The following is a 25,849-nucleotide window of genomic DNA, read 5'->3' as shown; positions in this document are numbered from 1 at the left end:
TGTGTCCGCCTCGTCCTGGCAGACCCGCCTGTGTTGTCTGCCTCCTCCTGCCACACCCGCCTGTGGTTTTCACCCCCTCTGCCATCTCTCTGTCCGTCCATCTCCTTCTCTCTTCACTTTACCACTTCCACTTGAACAGGAGGCTGGTGGTTCTTACCCACAGTATTTCTGCCCATGTCATAACTAATATGTGCACCAAATTTAGTTGAAATCATTCCACAGGTTTGAAATGAACTTTTTGCCTGTGGATTTGTCTGCACATGCATATTCAACATGTGTTTAAACTATTTCACTTGTATTTGTTCAGTTATTTTACCTGTATCTCTAGCAAATTTTGCCCTGCTGTCTTTTTTCCACATAGGTCATGGTATGAAATTTATCTCCTGAACTGTGTGTCATACAATGACATATTTTTCCAGGTACATTCAGCAGTATAGGTGGATACTGTCTGCAAAATGTGTTGTGAATAGCGTTAGTAGTAAAGAAGTAATAAATAAAAACATCAATTTCATGTTGCAGTTTTATTGCATGAACATTGAAAATGTAGTAAGTGATAAACTTTTTTCCTTTCATTATTTTGCGGGGATTGTCAGTGAGAAAGAGTTTAATAAAGCTTTGAAATTATGTGTAAAGTTTGCTGCAAGTCAGTAAGTAGGTATTTGTGTGTTGTGGGCTACACTGCTGTCTCACCCTCACCCCAACCCCTTTGATAGGCAGCTAGTTCTTACCCCCTGCTGTGATATAAAGATTTGCCCCCCATCCTGCAGCATTGCCAATGCTGTGGGACATTCCGAGCTCAGTCTGCTTCAGACACCCTTGATATACATCAATTCTGCAACTTTAATATTTGCAGTAATACATTCTCACCTTGCTCACAATTGAAGTTTTGGATTTTTTTTCTGTTCTCAGATTCTCCCTCAACTCCTGAACCACCTTGGACTTGACAGTTGTGAGCGGAGTGTGGATTGGGGAACACTGGCTGTGTTTACCTGTGCTGCCAGCTGTGACATGGGACCTCCATACAAGGCAGAGTTTGTGTGGAAGCAGGATTTGTCCTAACTGCAGCTCTCTTGCCTGTGACATCAAGAGTTGTTTTCAAAGCATTAACTTAAATTATATGGTCCCATGATATTTGGGCTGAGTACCAAACAAATTGCAAATTGATGTTCATTGCATATTTAAGACTTCTTCTGTAATTTTACTTTTTCAGATCTTTTATATCAAATGGATGTATGTTTACTTGACATGTGTATACAAATAAATGGAATCCTATTGTGAGCAATTCATTTAGACTTACTCAATTACAAGCCCAAGCCATCATTGAGAACGCAAGACATTTCATGTCAGTACTTGACTGTTAATGATCAACGTTCTTGGTTGTACTTGATATTCTTATAGTTTTTAATGTCAACTTCTTGCAGATCTGTCTTGGATGGATTTGAAAACTACTGAAAATACATATTTTGTGTTGAAGGTTTAGAAATTGAAACCAGGGCATTTACTGTTAAGACAGTGTTGATAACAGCTTAGTGGTTCAGATCTCTCTCTCTCTCTCTCTCTCTCTCTCTCTCTCTCTCTCTCTCTCTCTCTCCCTCCCTCTCTCCCTCTCCCTCCCCCCCCCCCCCCCCCTCTGCCCCTTTCTCTCTCTCTACCAAACATTGCAAAACATTGCAGCTTTATCTCTAGAGCTAACTAGTAATTTCTTTATTTATCATGTCAATATGAAGTGAAAATATCACTTTAAAAATAGATAGTAAACTATAAAACATAGTGACGTACATTACAAAGAAAAACAACAGTTGACTCAGCTTAACTTCCTGGTGCTGTATCAGAAGGAAAATTCATCTGAGAAATCAATAAAAATTATGTGACAGAATCGCTGTCTCCTGTTTTTGGTGTAGCTGTGAGAAGATTATCCAGTGTACAGTGGGAGAAAATGAAACACATTAAAATAGATGGACTGCATAGAAGAGACAGTGTTGGAAATGAGCCGGATAAGGTATTAAGACTGAGTAGCCAGAGTTACCTACCTAGCTGGTAGCAGAGAAGCCTCTGGAAAGTGTCAAGGGCAGGAGGCCATTGCCTCTTTACATGGGAGGCACATAATGCAAGCCTTTATAAGCAGCACTGCTGGAGATTTGAAACTCATTCTGCTTCAGAGCACTGAGTCTGCATTATTCTGCCACTAGGATGGGGTGAGATTTGGCTTCTCGTGGCACTTAGCCACACAGGGTACATGCAGGACGGCGCAATTTTGTCAGTTTGTTAGTGCATCGTCTCTGAGGACAGAGACGGCTAAATGTTCCCTCATGGAAGGTGGTGTCTTGAATGAAATGCACGAAGTGTCAAGAGTATGGAGCCAGAGTTGTAATGTTGCACAATGTGTGTGGGTAAAAGAGTAACCTAATAACAGCAGAAATGTGAAGCAGGAGAAACTGTGTTTTTGTGGTCTGGGTAGTATGGGCCACATGACTTGTGGCAGAGAAGCTTTTGGAAAGAACTGAGGTCAGGAGGACAGTGTGTGGCTGCATGGGAGGCTTGTCATTCCAACCTGTATAAGCAGCATCGCCAATGCTGTTGGAGATTCCGAGCTCAGTCTGCCTCAGACACTGCTCCTGCCCCCATGAAGGAATGTGAATTAGTTTCTTGTAGCACTTACCTGTGGTACATGCAGGATTGCACAACATATGGCCAAAGTGTTGTATTTTCAGGGTTCAGGATTGAGAGTTGGACAAGCCACTTTACAGATGGAAAATAGTGCCAGCTCCCATCCTGACCTTCTCACAAGACTTACATAGGATAGATGAATAGTACACTGACTGGGAGTTGACTGTGAATGTAAATAAATGAAATAAGCTCACTGGACAAAAAAAAAAAAAAATTAGTGACCCCAATGTGCATGCACATGACTCATTAAGTCTTTACAGATGGTGCAGCTATCAAGTCACGTATTCAACCGTGTGCACACCATTTCTGTGCGATCATAAGGAATTAGTGATAACTGAGACACACATGATTCAAGCAAACATTGTACATAAATATGGTAAAATTTAAGGGCATTATACAGGGTGGAGAAAACTGTCATGAAATTTTAACCCTGTATAGCTGATGCCAGTAAGAACCAAAATTACTGATGTTGTGTAGGTCGACAATGCATGATTTTTAAACTGCAGAAACTTGGCACCATGTGCTCCGATTGGCCGTGGGACTTCCCTGTTGCCATTCATCAGTTGACGGGCAGCACTATGGTTGTCGGTTCAAACATACAAACATCACTCACCCCGTGACTGCCCCAACGTGATAAGTACACATGTCTAATAGGTCTTGCTGTTTGTCTTCACCTCATGTCAGAGGCATTCACACATAAGCTTCGCTTCAGAGCACACACACATCACCTGCGATTAAGTCATACAGTAGGCATGGCGGCACAGTATTTGTTAGAAGAACGATATATGGTTTTTGTTTATGGACTAGCCGATGGTAATGTGCATGAAGCTCGATGGTTGTGTGAGAAATGGTACCCAGCAAGATGCCGCCCACGCCCGCAAAAGTTTACAGCAATTCACGGGTGACTTGGTGAAACGGGCTCATCACCATGGTGATGCTGGAAGCCCTCTAACATGATGGGAAGCTGCATTTGAAGAGGCTGTTCTCGCGTACTTCGAGGAAGCACCTACAACAAGTACTCAAACAGTTGGATATGACATTAGTCTAGGAGGTATTGAGGGATGACGACTAGCATCTATTTACTTTCCACCCTGTCCAAGACCTAAATCCTGTTGCGGTCTATGAACACAGCAACTTGCTGGTGCTTTCTGCAACGTGTTGCATGAGATCCTGACTTTCCCACCATTGTGCTTTTTATTGACAAATGCACCTTCCATCAGGATGGCCTTCACAACACTCGAAACGTTCATTACTTGGCAAGGGGAAACCTTCATGTCACAAACGTCCACAGATACCAGGAACAATTTTCGTTCAACATTGGGCAGGCATTGTGGGTGACCATCTGATTGGGCCAGTCCATCTACCCTCTCGACTTACCAGGGCAAATTACATTAACTTTTTGCAAGAAACTCTACGCGGCCTGCTAGAAGATGTTCCCCTGGAAATATGGCTAGTCATGTGGTTGCAGCATGATGGGGCGCCTGCACGTAACAATCTTGCTGTGTGCGGGTATTCAAATGAATTCTTCGACAGCCAGATAATTGGCGGAGGTGCTAGTAGGACATGGCCCCCGCGATCACCAGACCTCACCCCACCGACTTTTTCCTGTGGGGATTCTTCAAGGTTCTAGTTCACCCCCAGATACGAACCACCTAGAAACGAAGAGGAATTAATGGATCATATTCAACATGCCACCAATCACACCAGGGCAATGCCAGGAATCTTTGAAAGAGTTTGGCAAAACACTGTGCAATGTTACCAAGCTTGTTGCATCAGAGAGTCGCCAGTTCGAGCACCTGCTTTAAGTGAACAATGTCAAAGCTATAAAAAAGGCCCTTTTCAGGGCCGACACAATTTGTAAAAGAATTTCTGTACCCGAACTAACAGCTGTTGATGGATTTGTTCCCAGTACGTCTTATCATGAAACTACAATGGATGTGTCGGGACCTCAGCCGATCCATCCCCAGAGTGGAAGGCTGGTGTGCTACCACCGAGCATGCGGGCTGCCTTGGATACATCGCAATCTCCGGCAGGCAAAGCATTCGCGGTCTTGCATTGTCCAGAGCATCCAGCAACAGGACAATCCTGCAGCCAGTTGGAGTGCGTGGCGCTAAATTTCCATAGTTTAAAAATTGTGCATTGTCAACCTACACAGCGTAAGTAATTCTGGTTCCTACTGGCATCAGCTACCAAGGTTAAAATTTCGTGACACAATTTTTCTATACCCTGTAGAGTGGTAAAGAGGGCAATTTTGTTTCGCCATGCCCACGGCCATGAGGTGTGTGAAGTTGCTGGATTTGTTTGTGTTTTGCGATGGACTGTTCAACATGCAGTGGTGTAACACATGTGGCCATGAAACGCATCAGAATTGTAGGCATAAAAAAATCTTGACTGAGCGGGATTGGAGACACATTTCACGGCTTTTGAATCAAAATCGCTTCCAAACCGACAGGAATTGCTGCAGGCAGTGTATGAAGTTCCATCCCTATGTGTTAGCAAAAAAAAAAAACATTGTGACAAGAACATTTTGAGTTGGTCATCTTACTAGGGGCCTTTGCTCACACAGGCACTTAAAGCTGCACATTTTCAGTGGGCTGGAAATTGTTGAATGTTGACAATAGCTGAACGGTGGAACGCAGTGTGGTCTGACGAATCACATTTTTGCCAATATGGTACATGTCAAGTGCACTGAAAGCCAAATAAAACATTTTGTCCTGAATGTGTGCAAGGTCTGGTGTAGGTCAGGGGTGGATCTATGATGTTTTGGGGGTGTTTTTCTCATTATCAATTAGGCCCACTGACTGAAGTGAACAGTAACGTGAACCAGCATGTTTATTTAAACATTCTGAATGATAAGGTGTTGCCTTTCAGTCAACATCTGCATAGAGTATGCTATTGATGCCCCTATTTTTTGAGGCAACAACAGCAGAGTTCATCAGGTTGGAAGAATATGTGACTGGTTTTCTGAATACTACCCACCCTATTACATCTCAATTGGTCTGCAAAATCACCTTATTTGAAACCTGTAGAAAATCTGTGGCACATGTTGGAACTCTGGGTAAAACACAGATGTCAGCATCCCTGCAGTTTGGTGGAACTGAGTGATCAAATTCTCAGTGAGTGACTCAACCTTATGTGACGTACCGGCGCAACCTTGTTTACTCACTTCCTAACTGAATCCTTGCGATTGTGAAGTCCACAGGTGCAATTACACACTATTAAATGATGCTTGTAATTATTTTTCTAGGGGTGACTAATTTTTTGTCCAATGAGTTTATACTGTACGCACATACGAAAAGAAACCCACTACAGTACAACTATATTACCAATAACAAATTGCTGGAAACAGTAACTGCCATAAAATACCTAGGGGTATCTATCCGGAGTGACCTTAAGTGGAATGACCACATAAAACAAATATTAGGAAAAGCAGATGCCAGACTGAGACTCATAAAAAGAATCTGAGTATTGTTCATCAGTTAGGGACCCTTACCAAGTGGGACAGATTTGTGGGGAGGGGGGACCAACAAAGAGTGGTGCATTTTGTCACGGGATTGTTTAGTCCCCGCAAAAGCATTACAGAGCACTCAACAAACTCCATTGTGCATCACAAAAAGGTTTACTATTGAAATTTCGAGAGAATACTTTGCAGAAAGTGTTGGACAACATTTTACTTCTTCCCAAATACAACTCTTGAAATGACCACAGTGAGAAAATTCGTGAAATTAGAGCTAATATGGTGACAAATAAGAATATTTATCAGGCAAGGTCGCATGTTCTAATATTTTTATTTTATTTCCCCAATTTATCGTAGATCGCTGGAAGAACGTAAAGTACCTAGCGACTGGAAGAAAGCGCAGGTCGTTCCCATTTTCAAGAAGGGTCATAAATCAGATGCGAATAATTATAGGCCTATTTCGCTTACGTCAATCTGTTGTAGAATAATGGAACATGTTTTGTGTTCTCGTATTATGACGTTCTTAGATAATACAAATCTCCTTCATCATAACCAACATGGATTCCGCAAACAGAGATCATGTGAAACTCAGCTCGCTCTATTTGCCCAAGAAGTTCACAGTGCCGTAGACACTGGCGAGCAGATTGATGCCGTATTCCTGGACTTCAGGAAGGCATTTGATACGGTTCCGCACTTACGTTTAGTGAAAAAAATACGAGCTTACGGAATATCGGACCAGGTTTGTGATTGGATTCAGGATTTCCTAGAAGAAAGAACACAACATGTCATTCTTAAAGGTTCAAAATCTGCAGATGTAGAGGTAATTTAGGGAGTACCGCAGGGAAGCGTGATAGGACCTTTATTGTTTACAATATACATAAATGACTTAGTTGACAACATCGGTAGCTCCGTGAGGCTATTTGCAGATGACACGGTTGTCTACAAGAAAGTAGCAACATCAGAAGACTCGTACGTACTCCAGGAGGACCTGCAGAGGATTAATGCATGGTGCGACAGCTGGCAGCTTTCCCTAAACGTAGATAAATGTAATATAATGCGCATACATAGGGGCAGAAATCCATTCCAGTACGATTATGCCATAGGTGGTAAATCATTGGAAGCGGTAACGACCATAAAATACTTAGGAGTTACTATCCGGAGCGATCTGAAGTGGAATGATCACATAAAACAAATAGTGGGAAAAGCAGGCGCCAGGTTGAGATTCATAGGAAGAATTCTAAGAAAATGTGACTCATCGACAAAAGAAGTAGCTTACAAAACGCTTGTTCGTCCGATTCTTGAGTATTGCTCATTAGTACGGGACCCTTACCAGGTTGGATTAATAGAAGAGATAGACATGATCCAGCGAAAAGCAGCGCGATTCGTCATGGGGACATTAAGTCAGCGCGAGAGCGTTACGGAGATGCTGAACAAGCTCCAGTGGCGGACACTTCAAGAAAGGCGTTACGCAATACGGAGAGGTTTATTATCGAAATTACGAGAGAGCACATTCCGGGAAGAGATGGGCAACATATTACTACCGCCCACATATATCTCGCGTAATGATCACAACGAAAAGATCCGAGAAATTAGAGCAAATACGGAGACTTACAAGCAGTCGTTCTTCCCACGCACAATTCGTGAATGGAACAGGGAAGGGGGGATCAGATAGTGGTACAATAAGTACCCTCCGCCACACACCGTAAGGTGGCTCGTGGAGTATAGATGTAGATGTAGATGTAGATGACTGATTTCAACAGTCTAGCTGTCATCTTCAGATCTCTTGGGAATATTACTGTGCAGGAATTGCACAAACATGAGACCACACTCCACTTAGAAAACAAAGGCACTAAGTTGGCTTGTCAAATACATTAAACAGAGTAAATAAAAAGTGATAGCACCAACAGTGTGCCCTTGAGTGGAGGCAACTCATTGGAGCTGTTATAGCTATTGCACATCAGGAAAGAAGTCTTTCATTGTAGCTATAATGGCTCTACTGATGAACTCACTTCCACTCTGGGGCACGCTGTTGGTGCTATGGACTTTTTGTTTACTCTGTTTAATGTATTTGACAGGCTAATGCGGCACCTTTGCTTTGTAAGTGGAGTGTGATCTTCATTACATTTGTGCGATTTGTGCATGGTAATGTTATTTCCAGACAATCCGAAAATGACAGTTTGACTTTGTGAAAACTGATCATTGGGACATCAAATAAAAATAGAAATATTACAGCATGCAATCTTGGCTGCCAAGTATTGCTATTTACTAAATATCAGATTGCTCCCAGCAACAAGTGCAACATACACTAACACAGAGATTCAATGACAATAATTCTTTCCATGCACTTTTCAGGAATGGAACAGAGGTGGGATTATTCAGTTAGTGGTACTAGATGTGCTCTCCACCACACACTGTCAGGTGGTTTGCTGAGTACTGATGTAGACGTAGATGAAGGTTCTGCAGTCCATCTTCTCGGGTTGGTAATAATGCGTTCAATCGTATCTCACTTATTGATTATTTGAATTGTGACTCCAGATGTAATTTAACATTCTTTCAGCTCAAGTATAAGTTTATGGCATACAGAAAAGCAAATGATAAATATTAAAGAAAACCAAGAGTAGTTGTATCACTGTGTAAAAGGAGTACAAACCTTAACAAGAAATAGCAATTTTAGATGGTTTTAGGGTTGCTTCCCAGAGATCAAGGTATTTGTCCCTGAAGTAGAAAGCACACATTTACATACAGAGGAATTTGAAGCCAGTAGATTCCTACTGTTTCAAGACTTCTGTAAAAAAAAAGAGTATCTGATACTAACAGAACCATTGTGCACAGTGACTATGGTAAATTTCAAAAAAGGAAAAAGATTTCAGCAGTCAGTCGCAGGTCCAGACTGTATTTTTATTCCGGACTTAGATTTCAGCTGTTGAGCTTCTGTCTTCAGCGCAAAAAAATAACAAGAACTTCCAAAATATAAATTACAACCACATTGTACAATTGTAGTGACAAAGTTTGGTAACATACCATTAAAACTGAGTTCTGTAGATTCGGCAAGCTTTTGACCATGCATTATTATATGACTTTGCGATGTAAATTGCCTGTTTCTAACTGAGGTTGTTGTTTACAGAGCTGTACAAACAGCCTCAGCTTGCATCATACAGTTAGAGCAACACCCTCTGTACCACTAACACCAACTTAAAATTACTATTACAGTTTTTTTTACAAAATTCGTATCTGTATTACATGTAAAAAAAAGAAAAAAAACAAAAATCAAGTAACCTTTACTAAAATTGACATAAAGCAAGTTACATGATAAAAATTAAAAAATATTGAGATTGTGGAGAATTAACCACTACATACATGTGGAAAGATTTAATACTTTTAAAACGTTTTTATAAAATTTTACATTGATAAAGAACTAGAGTAACCAATTAAACTCAATAATTATTATTATATTTTCATCTGTTAATGTAACATGCCCATCTTAATTCATATAAAAACATCATCTGAATTGCAGTACCTTAGCTGTTCAGAAGAAATGATGTACATATATAGCCTTGTACTTTAACTACTAGCTTATCAGTTGACATGTATTGGGTTGACACATATCGGCTGCAATTGATGCTAAAAATGTTAACAAGCAAGATAAAAGCAAAAAATTAAAAGCTAACCAATAACCACAAGTAGTAATAAATTTTGATCTCACACTGTGAACTGCAAAGTGTTTTCACATAAACCCCAAACAACTGGGCCCCTCTGCAGTTCACAACCGTAGTTGTAACTCGGAGCTTGCTCCACACAAGGTTGAACGCCTTTGATAGTCAACCATGGAAGGAAATCTTTTAAGGAAAATTCCACCGCCTGTCAACAGCCAGGTAAAACTGCTTTTGGATATGGAGGGCAGTCACTTAAAAGATAACTTAAATGAGTCTGAGGATCTGAAAATAACCAATACAGGACATATAAGTAACATAGAGGTGGACAATATAAATTCTCTCATTCAACCAGATAAACTCAAAATTTTGACAGATGAAATGGATTGACAGGGGATTCTGATAATTGGACTTAAAGAAATGAGGAACACTGATCAAGAACCAATGGAATCACAAGGACATAGAATTTACAAGGGAATACCAGGGAAAAGAGCAATGAAGCAATGCCCACAATTTGGAACAAGATTCGTGGTCAACCTCAAAATGATAGATTCCACAATAGAATTCAAAGCACAATCTCCTAGGCTCTGAACATTAACTATAAAAGCGGCAAATAGTACATACACAATAAAAAATGCCAGTGCCCCAACTAATGACAAAAATAATAGAAAAAACCACAGAGAAGATGTGGATAGATTTTGGGAGCTTTTAGATCAGACAGCAACAAACATCAACAAAAATCACACCAAAATTGTAATTGGAGACATTAATGCCCAAGTAGGAAGGGAAAAGAGGTACAGAGATGTAATAGGGAAATGGCCACCACAATACAGAACAAACCAAAATGGCCTGAGATTGGTGAAATTCTGTAGAAACCATGACATGATCTCAAAATCAACATACTTCATGAGAAGACCAAATAAACTTAAAACCTGGGAACACCTAGACTGGACAGAAGGGGAATGGCAGTTGGATCATGTCTGAGACCTGCACTGCCATACTAGGCAAGGTGCTAATGGAGGTGATTTGCTGTTGCCTTCCTCTGACGGTAATTGGGATGAATGGTGGTGATGATGACACACCACCACCCAGTCATCTCGGGGCCCTCACCCTGCCGGGAATCAAACCCGGGACCCCGTGCTCAAGAAGCAAGAACACTACCATGAGACCACAAGCAGCTGACATCAGACCTTTACTTAATAAAAATAAAAATTAAATTCACCCCGCTGAGAAAGAAAAAATACCACCCAAAAAAGAAGAGAACCTATGACCCTCATACACTGATAAATAACAAGGAATATGAAGAACAAAGCAGGCATATAAAAACTACAGATGATCTGGATGAAATAATACCCTAATTGAAACAAATAGCCCCCAATAAATCCTAGGAAAAACTGCCAGTGGTGGAATGACGAATGTGATAAAACAGTGGAAGATAGACACCACACCTGATTAAGGTATCAAGAGTCAAAAAAGCAGAAAAATCTTGCCTGGAACTCACAAAACAAAGAAAGATGACTAAAAAAACATTAAGGATAAAAAAACATTAGGGAGGGCTAAATGTCAATATCAAAAAGATATACTTTCTATGATAGAAACAAGTAGTAAGAAAACAAACTCATGAGATTACTTCAAAACATTTAGCAGACAGCTCCAAAGGAATGATTCCCCAACACTAATGCTAAAAGATAAAAACAATAATATGGCCCATAGTGATAAGAGAAATTCAGAAATTTTAGCAGAAACATTTAATGAACTACTAAATTGCAAGGATCCTCCTGAGCTTCTTGAAATAAACACAGAAACTCCAATAAAAACCCCACCAGAAAATATAAACCCACCAATAATTCAAGAAGTCTACAAAGCTTTGAGCGAGCTCAAGAACTACAAAGCAAGTGCAGAAGATCAAAGATTAGAACTGGAAATACGCAGCAGAAGATATCATTACATCAATGCATAATTAAAATCTGGATCGGAGAGGAGTTACCAGAACATTGGACTACAGCTATCATACACCCAATACACAAAAAAGGAGAAAAAACAAATCCGGACATCTGCAGAGGAATTTCCCTATTGGATTGCACATATAAAATATTGTCAAGAATTCTCTACAATTACTGTAAAGATCAACTTGAAAAGGAGCTAGGAGAATATCAAGGAGGCTTTATATCCTGGAGAAGCTGCCCAGAACACATCATCACATTAAAATTAATAATGGATTCCCACAAAAGGAGACAGAAGCAACTGGTCATAACCTTTGTAGACTTCAAAAAAGCTTCTGATTGCATCCCCAGATCTTCTATGCTGGGCATATTAAGAAATTTTGGCCTTCATCCCAAATTAATAGAAATGATAAAATTAACCCTTACAAACACCAAGTCCAAAGTAAAATTCAGAGGAGAACTATCTGAGCCATTTATGATTAAAACAGGGTTATACAAGGATATGGTCCATCACCACTGCTCTTCAACTGTGCTCTTGAAAATTTGATGAGAGAATGGCACAAAGAGTATCCTAAAAACATAACAATTGGAACCAAGAAAGATGATATAAACCTAAATTGTTTGGGATTTGCAGATGACTTGGCATTACTAGCCAATAATGTACAAGAAGCTAGAAATCAAATAATGAGCCTGCAAAATATAGAGCAAGAATTAGGACTCCAGATGCCTTTCAAAAAGACCGAGATGATGGTAACAGACCCACTAGTAATAGACCACATAGCAGTAGACAACAGAAAAATTAAAATAGTGAAGCAATTTAAATATCTTGGAGAGATTATAACACACAACTTGGATGAAAAACTGCTTGGCAAGAAAGAACCAATAAAATGATAAAAGCTCAAAAACTAACATGGTCTACATGCAGCAAGGTCTATCAATTCAAACAAAATTAAAACACTACAACATGGTGGTTCAGCCAGAGGTAACGTATGCAAGCGAGACTCTTTTTAAAGTCACTCAGAGAAACAGAGTCGACAAAATACTAAAAGTAGAGAGAAGAATAGCTAGAACATGCATAAATAAAAAATACCAGAAGGAAGGACAATGGCGGATAAAGACGAATGAAGTAGTGTACAGGGAACTGGAGCCCATCACAGATACTATAGGTAAAAAGAGGATTTCTTTCTTCAGCCATATAATGAGGACACCAGGTTAGCAAGAAAAATTATTCAGAAACTGTTGAATTTGAAGCAACAAGTAGGATGGATCAAGGAAATTAAAGAGGATATGGGAAAACTAGATATAACTGTGGATGATCTGCAAAACAGCACAGAAAATCTTAAAAAACTGAAAGACAATAAAATAACATTTAAACCAAAAGCAGACAAACGACATACAATGAAAAGGGTTTTTACAGATGAAGAAAGACGGTAAAGATCAGAATGAATGAAAAGATACCGGGCAGTTAAGAAAGAACGAAACATGAGCTTACTGAAGAAGAGGACCAGGAAGTGATTGACTAAAGTGGCCCAATGAGGCCATAAAAGCAAATAATAATAATAATAATAAAGAGAACACCTATTCGGCATGCCGCATCTATGCTGGTTCATGACATCTTCTACCTCCAAGTAGGTGGCCCTCAAATTGTTGCCAAAAGTGGTTGCTTTTCTTTGTCACTTGTTCATTGAGCAATGTGAGAGACTACGGATGCCAAAAACGCTTGACCACTTCAAGAAGGTCCATAAATCTGCCCCTTCCCAGTGTATGGAGCAAACTCCCATGTGATTGCAAGAACAGAATGTTATGGCCACTCACAATGAGTTGGGTAGTAAAGTTAGATTTTTCGGCTATATAACACCTGTCCAAGACCACATGTACACCAAACTTAACTTCTAGTCTTCTTTCCTCCTGTCCCACATGACAGGCATCACAGTCTGATCATTCCATTTCATTTCATTTGACTTCACACACGCCTGATTGGTTATAAATACTTCTTCTGTTGACACATTTAGTTAAAATGCACCCAGGGCCATTTGTAGTTGAAAACAACAGCACTATCTAATGTTCTCTAAAAACTGATGCTACTGTTATAGTAGTTTTATTGTAGTAAGGGAGACAAACATATTTATTGTTTCAGTCCACCAGTTTATTGCAAGTACCAGATCTTACATCTTCTTTTAGCAATGTATTTAATCATATCTAGCTCTATTTTCTTCAGCTTATGAGACTGGGAGCTTGAATAGGTAATTACTCATAATAAAAAATTTAAAAAATTATTTTTATGTTGACTTGATGGTTTGAATGATAATTTCCTGTAGTATCAATGGAAATATGTTTCCTGGAGATCCTTAAAGTACGGTTTCCTTTTTTATTCCCGATATTCAGATCTAAAACGTTTATTGAAGCATTGATTTTCAGTAAACTTAATATTCTCGTGTAAGTCATTGAACTTAGTGACAGGTTCATTAACAGTGTCATCACTACCACTGACTAACAAAAGCATAATGTCTACACATATGGAGTAGTACTTTTTTTCTGTTAAACTGAGATTTTCATTGAAGAACTTGTTTTCAAGGTAGATGACAAAAATATCATTCAGCAGATCAGAAATAGGTCTTTGCTTGCTAATTCCCTCGTTTTGGAGGTATGTTTCATCATCATTACATTATAACAAGCTATATATTTCAGAATTAGTGACAGCAAACTGATGAACTCATTAATTTCAACTCTAGAAAGACTGTTCTGTTCATTATATTCTTCCTAATAATTTCAACAGTGCTCTTAACTATACATTAGTGTGCAAGTTTACTATGTCTGAGGACACAAATGTTATGCCTGCTGATATTGGTATGTTAAGAATGTTACTGGGCATTTCACAACTATTTTTGACCGAATATTGTCTACTGTAGTGAAAATGCTTCTTTAAGAAACTGAAACATTTCCTGGGGACTTTACTGAAAGGATCACCTAAGTGGAGATGTACATGGATTCATAACCTTAAGCTGCAGTATTTCTCTGGGTGGGAATAATGCTCAGCTCATTTTTTTTTAGATTTTTCACTCAACTTTTTTCTGTGCTTCAGAGGTTAGGCCTGTATTTATCCATTTAATATTATTGTCACTGGAAACATTTTAGTCATAATTATATATTCAGCTTCCCCTACATTATTGCCGAGTTTCCCCTACCTGCTCTAGTAATGATGGTGCCTTCATCATTGTTGATTCTGTCCACAATTAATTTTTCATTACTATTATTATTGGAGGTCTTATTAAACTCACTATTAATAATTTTGTCTACAGCTATTGCAATACTACTTTAGTCAATCTTGGAAGTCTTTAAAGTGTCAATGGCACATTTAACATTCAAAATAGTATCTGTAATGGGTCTACCCCTAATTTTATTATTCGCATTGTATTTCAAGCTCCTGCTTAACTTTACTTGCTCCTGTTCACCACTTGCTCCTGTTTGTCTAATTCACCACTTTTGGATGAAAACAAACTTCCACTCATTATCTGTACTAAAACCTGAAAACTGGCCCACTAACTTCAAAATGTTCCTGACTTGTTTCAGTTTTGTTTCGTTAGCTACTTTGTCAACATTGTCCCTTACAACACCAAATAAAAAGTCAAACATTAAAGGAGTTACAAGCTGTGCTAGTTCGAAATGTAATCTATACAACTCATAACTAATTGTTTCTTTTTTATGAGCAACTCCCTAATTGCACTTCTCATAATCACAGCTTCTCAGGTTCATTTACACTTCAGCAATTTTTCATTCCTGAACTTGCTGTTGAACCTGGCTTGTACGTACCTTGGCATCACTTTCTTTGCAGTACTTATAACTGAACTCCATCTGAACAGGCCTTGGTAGGCCCACTGTTTCTGAAAGACCTCTTGTGTCATCCTCAGCTGATAAGTGTCACTGGATGTGGATATGGAGGGGCACATGGTCAGCACACCACTCTCACATCCGCTGTAAGCTCTCGTAACCAGAGCCACTACTTCTCAAGAAAGTAGCTCCCCAGTTGGTGTCACAAGGGCTGAGTGCACCATGTCACTTCCTTTGCAATACATAAATTTTTAGATATGATGTGCTGGATGTTATTAGCAGGCCTGATCCTAAGATTCTCCATTGGAACTGTTGTGAACAGCTGGGTATGTGCAACATACCACAAATACAAGACTCTTAGGATTAGGCTTGCTAATTCCATGTAACACATCTTGTTAAATAAGCTATCTATTGTAAAGAAAATGGTGCCAAGGTACATACAAGACAGGTTCAACAGCAAGTTCATGAATGAAAAATTACTAAAGTGTAAATGAGCATGAGAGGCTGTAATTATGAGAAGTGCAATTAGAGAGTTGTCCATTAAAAAAAGAGACAAAAACCTGTATAGATTACACTTTGAGCCAGCAGAGCTTGTAACTTCTTTAATGTTTGATTTTTTATTTAGTGTTGTAAGGGACAATGTTGACAAAGCAGCTAATGAAACAAGACTGAAAAATGACAGAAAAATTTTGAAGTTAATGGGCCAGTGTGTAGGTTTTGTTACAGATAGTGAGTGGAAGTTTAGTTTTCATCCAAAAGTGGTGAATTTGACAAACATTAAGTTAAATGAACAGGAGCAAGTAATGTTAGGCAAAGTCTTGAAATATAACGTGAAAACTAAAATTAATTTTAGAGCCATTAAAGATACTATTGTGAATGTGTTATATGCTATTGATTCTCTAGACTTCAGAGATAGAACAAAGTACGATTGCAGTAGCTGTAAACAAAATTATTAGTGACTCTCGAGTTTCTCCCAGCACATTTGATAATCAAAATATCCACGGGTGTACTGCCGGTCTACAGTGTCCAACGGGCACAATATTTTGGCTATCATATATGTCGCCATCATCAGGTGAACTGACGGACTGAGCTCCTGTGAACGTGCCGGTACGGAGATCCGTACGCTATGGCTGCTCAGGGGGAACTGGGTTCGGTCACGGTGGCGGCCGATTTAAATGCCCTCCGCCCACTTGTCATGCGTTGATGAAATCCAAGCCGATGAAGTCAAATATCACCAGTAAAGAGAGGGTGGCCATTCGTGATCTGAGGGAATGCTCTGAAATTGTTGTCTTACCGGCTGACAAAGGCAATGCTACAGTTGTTATCTCCCATAAGGACTACACTGAGAAGATGCAGAGCCTGCTAAACGACAATTCCTACTGGAAGATCAGCGTTGACCCTACAAAGAAGGTGCAGAACAAGACGAGGTTGCTTCTCAAGGATGCAGATTTACCGGAGGGTGACGCTAAGAAATCGTTACCCCAAACTCTGGTACCGCCTAGACTATATGGACTCCCGAAGCTTCACAAAGAGGGGGTACCATTACGCCCCATTGTCAGCAACATCAGGGCACCTACATATTTGTTGGCCAAATACCTGATGGGAATATTAAGTCCTTATGTGGGTAAATGCCCTCATCACATCCGTAATTCCATGGATTTTGTTAAACGCCTTGATAGCTTCAGGTTGGATGAGTCAGATATCATGGTGGGTTGTGATGTCATTTCCTTGTTTATGAGGGTACCCCTGCGAGAGTCACTAGAATTGATTAGTCAGAAGTTTGACGAGAAGACAACTGAACTTTTTAGGCATGTCTTGACTTCCACGTATTTTCTTTTTAATGGAGAATACTACGAACAAACAGAGGGAGTCACCATGGGTAGCCCACTCTCACCGGTGGTAGCGAATTTGTACATGGAGAACTTCGAGGAGGAAGCCCTGTTGTCATCCGAATGGAAACCTACTTGCTTTTTCTGCTACGTGGATGACACGTTCGTCATCTGGCCGCATGGTATGGATAAACTCCTTGACTTCCTTACACATCTAAACTCCATACACCCCATCATCAAATTCACTATGGAGATTGAAACAGAGGGTAAATTACCTTTCCTTGACGTCTTGGTCAAGAGAAGGGCTGGCAGCACCCTAGGTCATTGGGTGTATTGGAAGACAAAGCACACTGATCTGTATTTGCACACAGACAGCTGCCACCACCCTTCATAGAGGAATGGGGTACTTAAAACTCTAGTACATGGGGCGTGCACTATCTCTGACACAGAGAGTCTACCCCAGGAATTGGACCATCTGAGAACTGTATTTCGAAAAAATGGGTACTCAGAGTGGCAGATTCAACATTCTCTCTGTCCAACCACTACAGCACAACCTGAGGAGATGGATGAAATCTCGAGGAAGGAGGTAGGCACTGCGTTTATTCCATATACAGGTGCACTCTTGGGGAAAATCGCCCACATTTTGAAGAAACACCGGGTCTGTGATATTATTGGATTACAGACATTTTTGCATATGAGAAAAGGACAGCCATCGAGCTGTAGTTTGTAATGATACTAAGCATGACAACATGAGAGTAAAGAAACGAAATCTGTTTATAACGTGCGCCTATACCAAGGTACTTTTAAACACTATGACTCGCTGGGCGCAGATATTTAAAATCATTGCCGCAGCGCTTGATAGCAAGAAGCTGCGAAACAGAAGAAAGAACAATTTATCATTTGTTAGGAAAATTCTAGAGTCTTTATAGTTAGTTGTACTTCTGGTCGCCGATATGTTAACATGTACTTCATTACCTTTGATGTTTGGTTGCCAACTTGTTAAGACGTGTTGTGTAGCACCGCTACAAGTTATATTTCATTTAGTGTAAAAAACCACGTTATCACCAAGAAAACAAAAACGCTTTTGTAAACTTTGTGACGATAAAAAATACTTACGTGCACGACAGGACATTTAATTTTTACAAAATATCACACATACAGCAGCGATTGTTGGACTGTTCCACGTATGAGAAAAGCATAAAAGTGTAAGTTTTGTATTCATTGTAAATTTGTTAATGTTTATAGTTTAACGCCTTTGTTCTTTGAGAATATATTGATGCTTCACTGTACAGAAAATCTATGCTTGTTCTTTTCTTTAAATTAACCACAAATAATGTTTATGTTTAAATGAACTTTGTTACAGGTTCGCTCTTTATCGCGGTGTCTCGATTGTATTTGGGAGACCATTAAGGTGTTCAATTTCCGATCTGACAACTTTTTTTACAAAATTTCACTGTTTTGCATTTTTTTTATTATTCAAATAGGTCCCTTAGGTAATTTCATTGAAGAGTCTGATTGCGTGAAAGCAATCCGGGTTAAGAGGTCATTTGAGAAACTATTTTCACGCAATCAATCCGTACGTCTCCTAAACACAATCGAGAACCGACGCATCGTCGAACATTCATTAATTTTTCTCTCTTTCCAAGTCGTACCAAAAAACGGCCAAGGAGAACTGCCGTGAGTACGCAATCTAGTGTTAAAAGGTTGCATTCTTTATCTTGTCGGCTAACATTGCCATGAATTATCATCATCAATGTTATATTTGGTTAAATGTGAAAAGCCAAAAAAAACCTTTTAACGCTAGAGGTCGGAACTGTGTTTTGTTCTCCGAATAAAACTCGTGCACTGGTGGGGAACGCCAAAGATGACCTCGGTTTGAGGAAGGCCGGCGTGTACCAGATTCCGTGTCAATGTGGCAAGTCGTATATTGGTCAGACGATGCGTACCGTCAAAGATCGATGGCGTGAACACCAGAGGCACACTCGACTAATGTATCCGAGCAAGTCGGCGGTCACTGAACATTGTTTGTCGGAAAATCACGCTATGGAGTACGAACGCATTTAAATCCGCCGCCACCGCGACCGAACCCAGTTCCCCCTGAGCAGCCATAGCGTACGGATCTCCGTACCGGCAGGCTCACAGGAGCTCAGTCCGTCAGATGGCGACATGTATGATCGGCTAAATATTGCGCCCGTTGGACACTGTAGACCGGCAGTACACCTGTGGATATTTTGATTATAAAATTATTAGTAGTGACTCTAACAGGTCTTCTAATAATAAGAGTAATGAAAAATTAATTGTGGATAGAATCAATGCTAATGATGGAGGCACCATTATTAGTAGGGTTAATAAAGGAAACTTGGTGGTACTAGTGGGGAAAGCTGAATATATAACCAAGACTAAAATGTTTTTCAATGACAATAATATTAACTGAATCAATAGGGACCTAACCTTGGAAGCACAGAAAAAATTGAGTGAAAATCTAAAAAGAATGTATAGGGAATTATTCCCACCCAGATAAATACTGCAGCTTAAGGTCACAATTCCATGTACATCTACACTTAGGGCACAGCTCAATATCCAGAAAGAAAATATGCCTGTATGGATGAAATATTGTCAGAAGAGATGATCCTTTCACTAAAGTTCCCAAGAAATGTTTCAGTTTCTTAAAGAAACATTTTCACTTTGGTAGACAATATCCAGTCAAAAATAGTTGTGAATTGCCCAATAACATTCTTAATGTACCAATATCAGCAGGCATGACATTTGTGTCCTCAGACATTGTAAACTTACACGCCAATTATCAGTTAATGGCACTGTTGAAATTATTAGGAAGAATATAATTCTGAAATACATAGCTTTTTAAAATGTAGTGATGAAATATATCTCCAAAATGATGAGCTTAGGATGAGAAGATCAGTTTCCGGTCTGCTGTCCGATATTTTCGTCAACTACCTATAAACCACGTTCTTCACTGAAAGTCTCAGATTTACAGAAAAAGTAATATACTATTTTATATGTGTAGATGATATGCTTTTGTTAGTCACATGAATGTCTGTTTTTTTTTTTTCTTTTTTTTCTGGACATGTCTGGAAGAACAGACACCATGCAGAATCCAAAGCTGTGATACGTATTATTAAAATTGGAGGAGGATGGGGGAAGGAAAGGGATGGGACTATTAGTATCAGCTGCATCAGGACTTTGTGCACCATCAGTGGTAATGATTGAAAATGTATGCTGGACCGAAGTTCGAACCCGGGATCTTCCACTTACTAGACAGTTTCATTAAGCACTGTGCCACCTGGACACAGTGTTTATCGGTCAACCCACATTCCCACCTAGCACCACCTATCCGCAGACCCTGCCCGTGTTCTGACGCAGCTGATGTGTCTTCCTTTTCCTGTCCTTTCCTCCATCCCTCCCCCCCCCCCTCCTCCTTCAATTTACATACATTCATTAGCCAATAGTTACAATGACACTGTTAATGAAATTGTTACTAAGTTCAACAAATTACATGAGAAAATCAAGTTTACATGTAAACTGGAAATCAGGGGTTCAATAAACTTTTTAGATCTGAATATCAGAAATAAAAAAGGGAAACCACACATTCAGGATCTCCAGGAACAATACTTGCACTGACTCTATTGGAAATTAACATTCAAACCGTCCAAGTCAACAGAAAAGTCCTGTTTTCAATTTGTTATTAATCGCCTATTCAAACTGCCACTCTCATAAGTGGAGTGATAAATAGAGCTTAATATGAATAACTACATTGTTAAAGCAAATGAAAATCATCCTCAATATATAAATAAAATTTACAGTAAAACTGCAACTAAATACCAACAAGATGTAAGTTGTGGTACTTGCAATAAACTGGTAGACTGCAACAATAAATATGTTTGTCTGCCTTACTACAGTAAAACTAGTATAATAGTAGCATCAGTTTTTAGGGAACATTAGATAGTGCTGTTGTTTTCAACTACAAATAGCCCTGAGTGCATTTTAACTAAATGTGTCAACAGAAGTAGTATTTATAATCAATCTAGTGTGTATGAAATGAAATGGAATGATCAGTCTTTGATGCCTGTTACGTGGGACAAATGGGAGGAAGACTAGAAGTTAAGTTTGGTGAACATATGGCCTTGGACAGGTGTTATATAGCTGAAAAATCTAACTTAACTGACCAACTGATTGAGAGTGGCCATAATATTCTGTCCTCGCAATCACATGTGAGATTGTTTCATACTTCTGATATCTGCCTGCTCAATGAACAAGTGGCAGTGAAAAGCAACCATTTTTGGCAGCATTTTGAGGGCCACCTACTTCGGGGGCAGAGGATGTCATGACCCAGGACAGACGCAGCATGCCTAATATGTGTCCTCTTTATATGAGAAAGCGTGGTGGCGCAGTGGTTAGCACACTGGACTCGCATTTGAGAGGATGACGGTTCAAACTCATGTCCGACCATCCTGATTTAGGTTTTCTGTGCCTCCCCTAAATCACTTTATGCAAATGCTGGGATGGTTCCTTTGAAAGGACATGACTGAATTCCTTCCCCATCACAGGTGCCGACCCCATGAGGCCTGAGGGGGGCCAAGCCCCCTCAAAAATTCGACTGGAGGGGGGGGGGCAGGGGGGGGGAGGAGGCAGAGCCCCACAATAATTTAAGAAAATTATTAGTTATATTATGCTTTGTAAAATCACAAAGTTATATTGGAATTTTTTATTTTCCTTGTTTGATGATATTTACCTTTTAAAATACATTTGTTACCAAAAAGGTGCGCTTGGAAGTTGATGATAATGCAAGTCAACCTCCAACAATTATTGTGTGATCAAATGCTTTGTCGTCTTCAGGCGAGAACTGTTCACAGCCAAAACCTGGACAATCCGGTATAAAATGAAATGTCGTGTGACGAGGGCCTCCCGTCGGGTAGACCGTTCGCCTGGTGCAAGCAGTCTACCCGATGGCAGGCCCTCGTCACACGACATTTCGTTTTATACCGGATTGTCCAGGTTTTGGCTGTGAACAGTTCTCGCCTGAAGATGACAAAGCGGTAAGGGAAGATCATTTCAGAAGTCTTGGTTGATTGAATATACATGGCTAGAATATGAAGCATCTACCAAAAAAGTTTTAAACCTGCAAAGAGGCAGAAGAAGAAGATGCATTTACCTCTGTAGGGTTTTCTAACTGGAAAAAGGCTTTGGAAAAATTCCGTCTTCATGAAAATATGTTTACGCATAAAGGTGTTCTGAAACTAAATTCTATCACTAACCAAAGTGTGGCCTCCCAACTGAATGAACAGTTAGATAGCAATATGAAGGAAGGTCATTTAGGTCTTGAGACAATGTTTACTACCATGCAATTCCTATGCTGAGAAGGACTAGCAATTAGAGGGCATAAAGATGTAAACTCAACTTTTTTTTCAGTTGTTGGAACTCCAAAAGAATGACATACACGAGTTTAAAGATTGGTTAGGGCGTTCAGGGCATAAGTGGATGTCCCACAGTATTCAAAACGAGATCATTGATCTACCAGGAAAGTCTGTGTTGAGAAAGGTATTGGCTTCAATCAAGAAGACTGAACATTTTTATATTATGGTTGATGAAACAAGTGATTCTTCTATTCACAAACAAGTGTCATTTTGTCTTCATACTGTCGATGATTCCTTAATCATCAATGAAGACTTTATGGCTTATACGAGACCCCCAACACTGAATCACAAACTCTGTTTATTATTTCAAAAGACGATTTTGCTTGTCTTGATTTGTCAAATTGTAATTTAAAAGAACAGTGCTATGATGGTGCCTCAAATATGAGTGGTAAGTTCAAAGGGCTAAAAAAGTTAGTTTTGGATATATAACCAAAAGCATGTTATGTTCACCGCACTGGTCACAGTTTAGGCTTGGCAGTTGTAGACAGTCTCCACCATCTTACGTCTATGAGGGATATTATGGCTTTAGCCAAGGACTTAATAAACACCGTAAGGGAATCCAACAAAAGGATGGGACTTTTCAGAAGCATACGCTGTGACAGTGCCAACGACCAAGCTGGTCTACGACCCCTTTGCTCAACTTGATGGACTATGCAAGCTTCTAGTATCTTGAGAATACTGAAAAACTTTGAAGAACTTCTAGAGTTTTTTGAAACATTTTCTGCTGAGGACAAAACAGAAACAGGGTACAAATGTGCAGTCTATCTTGAGTCAATGTTACAATTCAAGACATTTCTTTTTACATCTTTATTGCTATCCAGTGAACCCAGTAGAGGATGGCAATGAAAAAATTCAGTGCCCTCACCTAATTGTTGTTGTTCTGGATTGCAGTTGACAAGAGTGCTTGCTTTTAGTAAACAGAGATGTAACAAATTTGGAAAAATCAACTGAATTTTTCAAAAATGACCTAGACATTGAGAGACTGCACTTACACTTGACTATGTCAGCCAATATCACTAATAAAAAACAACTGGTCTTAAGCAACATGTGTGACATAAGAAAATATATTACACAAGAGCTTGCAGTTGGAGAAATGGTATGTGAAGTAGTGAAGTGCCAGCCGCTGTGGCCGAGCAGTTCTAGGTGCTTCAGTCTGGAATCATGCTGCTGCTATGGTTGCAGGTTCGAATCCTGCCTCGGGCATGGATGGGTGTGATGTCCTTAGGTTAGTTAGGTTTAAGTAGTCCTAAGTCTAGGGCACTGATGACCTCAGATGTTAAGTCCCATAGTGCTTACAGCCATTTGAAGTAGTGAACTGCATTAAGTTTCTCCAAGTAGTTCCAATCACAACAGCAACTGCAAAACAGTCATTTAGCACCCTTAGACGTCTGAAGTCATATATTCGATCAACAATGAGACAGAAGCAATTGAACAACTTGGCTGTTCTTCATGCCCACTGAGATGCTTTGGATGAAATGGATATCTGACCGGTCATCAACGACTTCATATCCAATAATCCAGTCAGATGGTCGACATTTGCACATTTCTAAAGACACTCTAGCCCTAATAATGTCATTTAGAGCAATATTAAAAATCTTTATAAAATAAATGTTGTGGAATGCCTGCCTCAGCGACCTGTGCATGCACTGTGTGTTGGCCTTGTACAACAGCGGAGTTGCAGTGTCATCAGGATGCCGGCAGTTGACTCAGCGGTCTGTGTCCCTGCTGACTCAGCACCACTCGGTGTGAACCACAGGCGGCGAGCAGCGTGCTTCTCGCCAGAGTGGCTGAGATCGTGTCAACAACAAGCGCCCGCCATCCAGCGTCCGAATCTGCGGCACTCGCCTCGGGATGCCTCCGGCATGTGTTGGAGGCCAGGACACGACTGCCCACGGTAGTGAGCCATGGAGTGGCTCGCCGCTGGCTGGCTACAGACCCCGCGTCAGCCTCAGAGGGTCAAACCAGTGACCCGCCGTGGACTGGAACACTGGTGCCCCATCTGCTGATGCGTGTAGCTGGTGGTGTGACACGCCCCACCGTCCAGGAGAGCTGCCACACTTCAATCAATCTCATTAGAAACCTGCACCTATTTACACATGGGTGTGCGCCTCTGTTTTTCCATATGCACCGCTTTGCGTCACATACTCGTAACACGCTAGGTTGGCTAGTGGGCCCCTTCTGCCTGTGATTTGTGACATGCAAAACTGCTACGTTTACTCTTTCAGCAATTTGAGGGCCCTGTGGCCTCTATTATACTTTGCAACTGTTGGTATTCATAACTCACTGCAATCTGGCCCGCACCTGGATGTAACTTGTGCTCAGAATATTCCACAAAACTAATTTTCCCTATCCTAAACGGTGGTACCACTACATTATTCCCCTCTTCAGGAAGACCCGGTTGCCGGGTCAACCCTTAACTAGCTCTTAACGTGTTTTGGTTGGCACCTATGACATATTTCCTTACTGCTAGAAAACTTAAATGTGGTCTAGTGCCCCTTAAAACCATGACATGAACCAAAATGTAAAAATTCCTTACTGGACGACCACTGCTCGATCAACCCCTTAGCTACTCGTGTCATGCCCTTGGCATCCAATTCACTGGGACTTGGACTACCCTTAGTTCCCTCTTGGAATTAGCTCTTCGCCTGATCAGAAAGAAAACAACACATAACAAAGTTCAGGCTGGGATGACACTTGGCACAAAGGTGCTGAAAATGATTGTTTGCCATTGCCTTTCCCTTTACTGAGCGACATGTTGCACAAGCTGTTCGGCTGATACGTGCCCCTCTTGCTCTGAAATGAACTGGTTTATGGATCTCAACAGACCTGGCTCCAGAGTTTGATTTAACAAGGACAGATTCTGCCTTGGCAAAAACTCTAAAGTGGCTTCTGGCTAGTAAAGCTGTGGCTGCGTAACATTCAATTGCGTGACTCCTGGATTGACGCTGCAGGTGGAATGTTGATCCTATTATGTTACACTTAGTTCCATTGATGAAATTGCCACTCCCCTCAAGCTCTATATGTTTCGCTTCTGCAAATACTC

The 25,849-nt window shown here is 40.2% G+C and overlaps 1 protein-coding gene across 1 annotated transcript in view; it reads left to right on the top strand.

The window, feature by feature from the left end:
* The window catches only part of LOC124619569 (programmed cell death protein 2), a 42,196-nt gene extending 40,910 nt beyond the window's left edge, over positions 1–1,286 (top strand). Inside the window, exon 5 of the mRNA XM_047146058.1 lies at positions 910–1,286. Coding sequence (XP_047002014.1) covers positions 910–1,059 — 150 coding nt within the window. The 3' untranslated portion in view covers positions 1,060–1,286. The remainder of the gene's footprint in view (positions 1–909) is intronic.
* The last annotated feature ends 24,563 nt before the right edge of the window (positions 1,287–25,849 follow it).

Source organism: Schistocerca americana, chromosome 6, assembly GCF_021461395.2.
Source record: "Schistocerca americana isolate TAMUIC-IGC-003095 chromosome 6, iqSchAmer2.1, whole genome shotgun sequence".
Classification (NCBI taxonomy): domain Eukaryota; kingdom Metazoa; phylum Arthropoda; class Insecta; order Orthoptera; family Acrididae; genus Schistocerca; species Schistocerca americana.
This window is presented reverse-complemented; position numbering and strand designations above follow the sequence as displayed.